Source organism: Magnolia sinica, chromosome 1 (assembly GCF_029962835.1).
Source record: "Magnolia sinica isolate HGM2019 chromosome 1, MsV1, whole genome shotgun sequence".
In the NCBI taxonomy this organism is placed as follows: Eukaryota; Viridiplantae; Streptophyta; class Magnoliopsida; order Magnoliales; family Magnoliaceae; genus Magnolia; species Magnolia sinica.
Window position 1 is genome coordinate 132,551,241 of NC_080573.1, and position 10,010 is coordinate 132,561,250.

Consider the following 10,010-nt stretch of genomic DNA (forward strand, 5'->3'; position numbering starts at 1 on the left):
GGGCCATAAGAATATTTAATTGCCATCAAAACTGTTGACAAGGTCACAGAGATATTGACGAAGAGACCACACATATATCAGATTGATTAAAAACTTTTGTGGCCCACGAGAAGTTTTTAATGGTAGATTACCACTGTTTTCTCTATTATGGTCCACCTGAGATTTGGATCTGCAAATGTGCTTTCAATAGGTATGGACAGCGTGGATGTAGTCACATACATCATAGTGGGCCCCACAGTCAGGGATCCCACCCACCTTGGTGGATCCGGGGTGTCACCTAATCCGCTCCCAGCGGGGATCTGGCACATCAGTGTCAATGGTGTAGATTGAGCGTTTGAAGATTACTAGACCACCAACTCGTGGAGCTCTACACCACAGGAAACTGTTGACTGAACGCCCACCATTAAAACTTCCTCAGGCCCACCATAATGTTTATTGATCATCCAACTTGTTGATAAGGTCACGTAGATCTGTATGAAGGAAAAACACAAATATCAGCTTAATTCAAAACTTTGATGGCCCACTTTTAGTTTGTGTTAGTTAGTGTTAAGTCACCACTATTTCCTGTGGTGTAGCCCACCTAAGAATTGGATCTTCTTCATTTTTGAGCTCATGCCTTAAAATGAGCTAGCAAATCTAATGAACAGCATGCATATACAAAACATACATTAAGGTAGGCCCTGTAATCACGACCATTTCTCTTTTTGTTTTTATTAATTTTTATTTTCCTTTCATCTATCAAACTGTCAAAAATATGGGGCCCATAGTGAATGGGCTATTATAGGCCATGAGCAATCAAGGGTCTAGTCCTTTTGCCAAATGATGATTGGACCTTTTATGATATAAATGAATGGTTAAGAGAAGTTGATCCTTAATCCAAATTCTTTGTACATGTATGATGGACCACCTAATGGCATCCCCATGAATGGTTCAGATTTCACTAAGCATGCATTCTGCAAATGACCACTAACATACATTTTCCCACCATTATGTTTAGGCATTCTTCTCGTTTCTTTCTTTAGGTAATGTGTTGTAACTGATTTCCTGTCAATGTTGTTTTATTACATATTTCACTTAGTTGCTACCTGTACATTATCTTTAACGTATTGTATTCATCAGTGGTTGGACCATGTCAAGATGTTTTTAAATATGTGGGCACACTTTCATAGCCCACCTTTATTGATTTTGTTTAAAAATCGGTTCAAATATTTATTTGGATAGACTTTAACAAAATGGCAAACTTTATGTCAAGCTTTCTCTTATAGCTATTAGATTTTGGAATAAATCTCTACTCTTAAGCTTTGCTTGGCATAAATGCACAATTACTTGCCTATAACTAACTGATAATTTATCCAAACAAAGAAACTGACTTAGCTGACAGTCACTTAGAGCTTACATTTAAACAGTACAGCACATAACTTTCACCTGTATAAATCACAACGTAGAAAGCCTACAGACATCCAAACGCCCCCTTAAACATGACTTTGTTTGTTCAGATTATTCCTTTCACCCATGGATAACCATGATTAGAGCATGCATTCGGCAAGGTCAACCATGGGTAGGGCATATCCCCAGAAAATCACCCCCAAAAAAAAAAAAAAAGTTATAATACACTCACTATCATACACATAAATGGGCCCCATAGCCCAAAAGTAGCACAACGGCCATCCCATCAGTGAACACAATGCATGATGCTTCAAAACAAAAAACTGACACCTCCAAAACAGTCCCCATAAATACTTTTTGGACGGACAGTGATCTGGCCAGTTTTGGCAGTCAGTTCGGGTCAAGACCAGTATAAAAGCCCAGACGGGTCCAGGTTTAAAAACAGTTGCATTAAAAAAAGCAATTAACGACTTTCTTCTTATAGGAAAAGGGCCTAGAATCTCCATTGTAAGTAATCACAAACTGGGGTGAGAATCAAACAACCAGCATTCAAGTCCATAGGTCTAAATAGAAACCAACAAATTGCACAAACCAACTGCCAGGATGGTATTTTACAGTGGGCCTAAACGAACAGTCTATGGAAACAAAACTGTATATGTATCTACCATCTTCACAATCTGCAACTCAATGAATCTTATAAAATATTGTACAGACATTACAAACCTCAATGCTGATATATGATGGGACCTTTGAATCATCCCCATGTAACTGAATGGGTTAAAAAGGGGGGGGGGGGGGAAGAAAAGGAAAAGAGAAGGCCATAAAACCTCAACAAGAAGAATAAGCTGAACTAAACAGCTGATGTTATGATCCAGCTTGCATGGCCATTGACGAATACTTCTTCTGCAACTTTCCTCTCAAATGCCTGATCTTGGCCTCCACCCTCGCCGTGAACCCAATATTCGTCTTCTGCCTTGCTTTCGATGACTCCCTCGTCCACATGTGCCGATCCTCAACATCTTTCTTGTAGTACTTGATCTCTTGGATGACATGGTGGTCCATTGGGTTGAAGGCTCTTTGGAAGGAAATGTGGGCCAGGTAGGGGATGTTGCATGCGACAGTTATCAGAAGTGTAATGACCCAGTAGATGGGTGAAGGCGCCAAAGCTTCTATGAGGATCCGGTAGGCATTCCCCGAGAATATCGGTGACGACATGCCATAGAGGAGAAGGAAGACATACCAAGTGCAGATGCTGCCCCAGACGAAGAGGTGCTGGATCCAAGTGAAATGGCTCATTGTGAGTGCGATCTGGCAGTTGACAGTCCAGATGATGCAGGTGAACATGATTGCCCCGACGACCGCCATGTCAGAGGTCTGACCTCCGGCACGAAATGCCTGGTCATATAAGATGCCAATGTTGAGGAAGAATATGACAACCGATGCATAGACACCATTTGCCATCCAACCGAATATCCTGTACCAATCGAAGAACAGATTCCTTGGCCCTTGCTGGTATAGTGCTGGAAACTGCGAGCAGGTTAGGAGTGGATCAATACAGTTTAGAAAACATTTTCTAATAACATATTGAGGTCCTTTATGATGCTTGACAGAGAGAGTGATGCTTTTGTTTTGTTTGACCCAGCAATTGTATAAGTGGGCCAGCTTTCGGTAACCTATCTGTTGATCTTATGGGCCCAATCATGGGATGGGCCTAATATCTTCCCCATTGGATAAAAATGGACACTTACGACCAACGGTCCACATTTAACCCTGGCCAAATGAGATGATTAGGGTCATTTGATAGGAGAGACTATGAGAGTATCTCCTATCCAGCCCTTCTTTTTGAATAAACAGAAGTTGGGCCCACATGCAGAGTCATTTGGGTGGGGGAAAAAAGCCCAATCAAGCATTATAATTTTCCTCTACTATAATTGGGAAGTGTGCCATGCCCACATGCATGAGTAGCCCTGTCCATCCACACAAGCTCAGATGCCAGTATGGAGCATGCATGAGAGATCAGCTTTCATCAGATGGACCATACTGTTTAGATCCACTGGCCTAAAAAACAGGCCATTCCACAGCTCAGGTGGCCAGTGTACAAAACAAATGCATGGCTAGAAAGAAAAAGAAAAAAAGATGTTCTAACCATACATTTCTTTGGGACGCTGAGGCCCAGCTGAGGTTGCCTGATTTTCAGGCCAGAAGATCTAAAGAGTGTGTGCCCACCTGATGAAACATGTTCTTGAGTGTGGATGGGCATGGCTCCACGCACATGCGCTTATCAAACATCTATAAATGGAAGCAGGATGAAACAGAACATAAGGGGTATGTAAGACGAACCTGTAAGCAGACTTCAGAAGAAACATCTTGCTCAAAGACTCCCAGAGATATGACAGGCAATGATGTGAGAATGACATTGAACAGAAGCATGTACCAATCATCATAGACGGACTGCCCAGAAAAGCCAGTGTATGCCTCGAAGTAGAAAAGGGTGAGGCCAAAGGCTATATTCTTATAGAAGAAATAGCAGATCTGAATGCAATGTAGTTTCCACAAGTACAAATTAGCTATGCAACCATATAAATAAACAATTTTGTGTTGAGTGAAAGCAGAGAGAGAAGGGATTCTGTAGTTCTTACCATTTGGGCAATCCTCTTATAGCACCAGTGCCCATGGACGACAAGTAGTCGCTCCAGAAACCGGAACTGAGCAATAGAGAAGTCACTAGCCATAACAGCCTGCAAAGCTGAAAAACAGTGAGCTTGCAAGCTACTTACACAACAATGCATGCCACGAAGAACAACCACCTACCATTTGTTAGCGGCTATTACTGCAAACTGGAAATTTTGAAGCCATCAGATGCCAAGGGAAAAAAAAAAGGTTCCACAATGTGTATTTGTATTGTCCAACATCACATGTTGTAGTGTCTGTCCATGAAACTTGTCGTGGTTGGTCACGTAACGAAAGATTGTATAGGCGGAGATTTTGGAACTCTTTTTTTTTGTTTTTAATAAATGTTTTCATGGCATTGAAATTTCCAGTTTGCAGTAGAAGCCAGTAACCACTTACAAAATATTACTGAATATGGTCCTATATTTGAAAATCAGTAGATGTTTTCTAAACCGGAAACACTGAAGGGAGAGGGTGGCTCAAATGAACAATAATAACGTGGATCAGATAGCCATTCAACTATCAATTTACTTGAGATTTTAATATTGAGAAAATAATATACAATAAAACAGGATTCATCTCCTTGAAACAGTATATAACCTGAAAGATACAATGATCCCAATGAATATCAAGTGGTAAGCCACATATGATGAATTTTTTTTTTTACCAAATTTATAACCCAGTCTATTTCACAGGGGAACCTAAGCTTTTGAAGACACGAAAATAGCCTGTTAAATGCATTACCAACCTGCATTCCTTCCACACCACTAATCCCAACACCAATGTCTGCTTCTTGAATCATGCCAACATCATTTGCACCATCACCGATTGCTAATGTGGTCTTTCCCGTTCCTTCTTTTACCAACCTAGTCACCTAACATAACAAACCCCAATAGCAGGAGCATTATAATATTTTTTTTCCAAGCTCAACAGCAACTGTAATGGAAAAGTCAGGATGACTACAGAGAGAAGTCTCACAATTCTTACCATGGCCTTCTGCTTTGGGGAGACCCTGCAGCATATTACCGATGCACAATCAACCGCCAAACCAAGAAATTGAAGCTTGAGCTCCTCATCCAAAGCATAGTCTAAGGTTTTCCCATCGATAATTAGAGCAAAAGCAGCATGAGGATCCTTTTCCAGCTTGATCATTTGAGAGGCATTTGTGATTTGCAACAGAATATTATCTTTTGCAGCCTGATGGGTCATCAAACAAAGCAAAAAAGGCTTAACATGATGCACTTTTCATATGGTGAAAATGAGACTTTAAGTGATACCACTAATCAGCAGAAAAACATTCAGAACCTTGTTGGCATCGGTGTTAGTCAGGGCTATGAGAATCTGTTTCATGCCTTGACGAAGCAGACTGCATGCAAATCTGCAAGACAACAGAAATTTCATCTAGCACTTGATGCAACATGTTATGAAATAAAGGAGCTAAGCATTGCGCAAAGAAAATGATGCTGTAAAAAAAAAAAAAAAGAGGTCTTTTTGCAATGTAGAGGAGGCATACCCTATGTTGATTGCAGTTTCCATCTTGTCACCTGTTAGCACCCAGATCTTCAGCCCAGCTTGTGCTAGTTTGTCTATGCACTCAGGAACCTTTTGCAAAGAAAAAGGAACTGGTCAAGAGGATCGAAAGAACCCAAGTTTTTTTTCTATCCTTTTTTTTTTCCTTTTTCTTTTTTTTAATAAAGAACCCAAGCTAGAACAAAGTAGCAGCAGAGGGCTTACCCCCTTCTGCAATTTGTCCTCCACAGCAGTTGCACCCACAAGAATCAAATCCTTCTCCATCAAATCTGCAACCCGCTCAAGAAGGGCATCTCTTTCAGGCCCTATGGTAGTTTTTGCCTTGAGATACTCACTGTTCCAAGCAGAATACTCGGGCTCTTCAAGTTTCCTGTATGCAAGCATTAATGTTCGCAAGCCTGCTTCTCCATATTCATTTAGATGCCTATTTGTATCCTCCTCATATGTTCTTCCATGTTTTGATAGCCGATCCAATATGATGCTACACAATAAAAACCATTATGAATTGAGTGACTGAAAGAAAACATAAATGCCTAGCATAATGATATCATATCATCACTGTCGTTGCTCATCATCATCATAGCCTTGTCCCAGCTATTTGGGCAAATAAAGATAAAATATGAAAACACGTCAAGAATTTCAAAACCTAAAATGTTCTGTGCCCATGCTCTAGAATCTTTTTTTCAGATCCTCTACCAAGATTGCATTTCAGGGGCTATCAGGAGTTGGTTGTTGTGTATATATGTAATATGTATATTATGAATGAACATAAGTTCAGATCATCCTGTGATAAATAGTAGATGATAAAAATCCAAAGACATAAGCAGAAGCAAATAAAAGATTTTATACAGATACCACATCACGAATATATTTAATAGCTTTCACGTCTAAGGAAAAAGAACAGAAAGGAATTGCAAATCAGACCTGTCTGCACCTTTGCACAAAAGAAGAATCTGACCATCCACATCCTGCATAATTACAGACATTCGCTTCCTTTTGCTATTGAACTCTAATAGATTGAGAATTTTGAACTCCCTGAAAATTTACCAGTAATCTACAGTTAAAAAATAGTGCAAGGAATAAGGGAGACAGAAGCTGTTCATGTTCTAACCTTTCAATTGGATGTCCAGAAGAAGTATATCTTTCTCGAACGGACACGCTTGACTGTGTTCTTTTGCAGAACTCGAACCCAAACTCCCTCGCTGCAACAAGGAAAGCTCCTTCATCCGGTGACTCCGCTTCATAATTGAAACTGCCAGTTTCCTCGTTCGGCTCAGGAATAGCTGTATGACAGACTGCCAGTATCCTAAAGAATAACAGAATGGTATCTGCATTGGGCTCTTTTAACCAATTCCCATCCATGAGGCGATCATCTTCAAAGCTGAATCCTTTTATAGGAGACTTCCTTAACTTTCCAATCTTAGGAGTAGACCTAGATTCTAATTCAATTTCCGAAACCCCATGATTACTTCCACTGTTTCCCCAAAAATCATGGCTGCTGCTGTCCTGCACATGTACATTAGATGATTCTGAATTCTGCCCATCATGGTCAACTGACATCAGCTTCACTGCAGCAATTTCTACTTCACTTGAACCCACGCCATATGGAACACCAGCAATAGAACATTTAAGAAAATCCATCTGATTGCATGTCAAAGTGCCCGTTTTATCCGACAGGATGGTATCAACCTGCCCAAGCTCCTCGTTCAGATTGGATGTCCGTGCTTGTGCAGGGTTTCCACTTTCCTCATCATACATTTGAATGTCTTGGTTAATGAATGTTGCTTGCAAGACCTTTACCACCTCAATCGAAACATAAAGTGAAATGGGTATTAAATATCCATAGAGGATGAGAGCTGTGACTAGGTGGAAGATGCCCGATAAGGCTGGCCTTGTTGGATCATACAGATTTGTCGTATGCTGTGGTTGCAAATACCACCATTTTGGCATCCCAAACTTCGTCTTCACTGCAAAGCCGATCGAGCTGATTAGCGAGATCAGAACCAGAAGGGTAAATAGGATATATATGACGTGGTCCATTTTCTTCTCAATTGTGCTCCTTTTAGAGGGGGACTTTGTCGCATTCTGCATAACTTTGCTGTCATGACCCGTGAATATCACCACCCCATAAACATAAGAAGTGTTCCTAAGCTTTGAGTCTCTGAGGAGAATTTGATTAGGATCAAGAGCATAAACCTGCCGCTCGTACTCAAAATTACCCACGAATGTGTAAAGGTCAGGGTTTGGGTCTTCACATCGGATCATCCCAGTGAAATCCTTGAATGTCCCATCATCATCCAGTGGAAATGTTACCTCCAAAGACCTCTTGACTTTCAAGTTCGTTTCACCGTCCAAATTCATGGTCTCCACATAGCAGATCCCATCCTCATAGCTTGAAGACAACAAAAGCAAGTCAGCAGGAAAGAACTGGTCTTTCTCGACCTTCACCACATCTCCAACCCGTATCTTCTGCCATGATTTGTATCCAAACTTCCCATCTCCTTTATGAATACTAACTTTTCTGCTATTGACCTTCATGTCCTGGATAAACCTACGCCAGTCTTCCAAAGCTTCCTTTGCCATACTAAGCCCGACAACAAAGGCCAATGGGGCGATCATGCTCACGGCGGAAAAGGGAGCAACAGGTGTGAGTGACAAGATTGCAGCCAAGAGGAAGTACAGATTAGCGACTCGACGGAACTGCTCAAAGATTGCTTTGGGCAGGAATGTGACTATATTATACTTTGTGGTCGATATGTAATTCGTGGGGTACTTCAGGGGCTTCTTGCGGTGGACCCTGGGTTGGTTGCAGTAGACGACCCTGGTGAATCCAGGTCCTTGGAGGGAATGCGGGCCCTCTGACTCCAAGACACTAGGACGGAGACAAGAGAATGTGTAGAGGTTGCTCCACTGGAGCTTCGTCCTGATCCGCCCCGCCCGTGGCATCTTTTACAGATTTCAGCTCCAACAGAACGGATCTAACATTGGTTGCTCCAGTAAACAAGTGGTCGCCGTATGACAGTGCGGGAAATGGAGAAATTTCAGCAGCAGAATGCCTCACATCAAGAACACATTCAGGAGACTTGAACTCGTCCTGACAAATAATGATCTGAATAATTCAAGCCACGGACAACATAAGAAAAGAAAAAATTTCGCTCTAGTGGTGCGAATTCCCCAGCAGTAGAATAGTCAATGAAATTTCCAAACTAATTTTAAACTGATCCGAACTTGTTTTGACAAAAACCACAAAACTGTGGGATGTTTCCAACTATGCAGAACCGAATGAATCATCTTTTCCAGTAACACTACAAAAAAGTCATTGTTGCAGCTCTAACTTTGAATTATCAATTGCGACCAAACCAAAGAAACGCCATAATTCACAAACTCCATGAACATTATTCCTAGATCTACAAACTCCATAACATGAAAAACTAAAATAAAAGAAGAAGAATAAGAAGGAGAATGATGAAAGACAGAGAACGAATTCCAAAGAAAGTAAAAACGGATTCAGCAGCTAAAACCTAATCTCCTTCTTCACAGTCACCTCAACTAGATCAGATATTCAACGAAATCAATTCCCAAATTTCAAAATCAAAATCACAAAAGAAAGTTTAAAATGGTTAGAAATCCAAGTTCCGAAGATAAAACCCGACCTCTTTCTTGACATTCAATTCAAAAAGAAAAAAAGAAATCAGATTCTTCAAAATCCAAAAAGAAAAAGCGGGGGAAGAAAATCCGATGAAACTCGTCAAAACGAAACACATTGCAATTTCCTGATACAAAATTACAAAATGAAAAAGAAAATCGCAGAAAAATGGAAAAGAAGGACTAGAGAAATCGGTCCTGCTTCAGAGAAAGAATGAGATAGTACCTGAAATCACCGTGGGGAAAGAAAGAGAGAAAAATCCCCGCTCGATCTTCAAGAAAACGAGCTGCAAAACCTCTGATCGCACGATCGAGATCGAGAGATCGAGAGAGATGAAGAGAGAGAATAGGGTTTAGGGGGCCGATAGCTATTTCTTTCGTCCGTATCGATGCGAGGATTTTCCGGCCAGTCGTCGTCGGTTTTAGTTCGCTGGAGCGAGAAATCTTTTTGTTATATACTGAGAGTTTTATTATTATGGAGCTATTTCTCTTTTCCGAGGCCTGCTCTCATCCAACGCGCTAAATCGTCGCAATTCGTTCGTCGACTAATGCTTGGACACGTGGAAGGGGGCCGGGCAATTGATGCAGACTGTCCTCGTTTTCGTGTTTATATGTCCCCATCGAAAATCACGTTGATCGGAATGGACGATCTTGGCCGTCTATTTTTGTTGGTCTGGAACTGATCAAGTATTATTCACTCTTACCATCCATCTTAAGGCTTGCTTAGCCTTATTTTCAAGGTCGTTTGGAACCTTTGATTTGGGGGATTGGAGGGGATT

The 10,010-nt window shown here is 41.0% G+C and overlaps 1 protein-coding gene across 2 annotated transcripts; it reads right to left on the reverse strand.

Moving 5' to 3' along the window:
• Positions 1 to 1,914: 1,914 nt before the first annotated feature.
• LOC131218184 (probable phospholipid-transporting ATPase 4) lies at positions 1,915 to 9,680 on the reverse strand. Of its 2 annotated transcripts, none has more exons than XM_058212868.1 (11): positions 9,458 to 9,680; positions 6,698 to 8,680; positions 6,511 to 6,621; positions 5,791 to 6,067; positions 5,570 to 5,658; positions 5,362 to 5,434; positions 5,044 to 5,253; positions 4,805 to 4,930; positions 4,026 to 4,124; positions 3,727 to 3,918; positions 1,915 to 2,913 (listed from the first exon to the last, which is right to left on the reverse strand). In XM_058212868.1, the coding sequence occupies exons 2-11, from the start codon at positions 8,530 to 8,532 to the stop codon at positions 2,251 to 2,253; spliced, it is 3,675 nt and encodes a 1,224-aa protein (XP_058068851.1). In that variant the 5' UTR covers positions 8,533 to 8,680; positions 9,458 to 9,680; the 3' UTR covers positions 1,915 to 2,250. The 2 variants fall into 2 exon arrangements, with proteins under 2 accessions (XP_058068851.1, XP_058068853.1); XM_058212870.1 differs by having other exon boundaries at positions 6,698 to 8,695.
• Between the last annotated feature and the right edge of the window lie 330 nt (positions 9,681 to 10,010).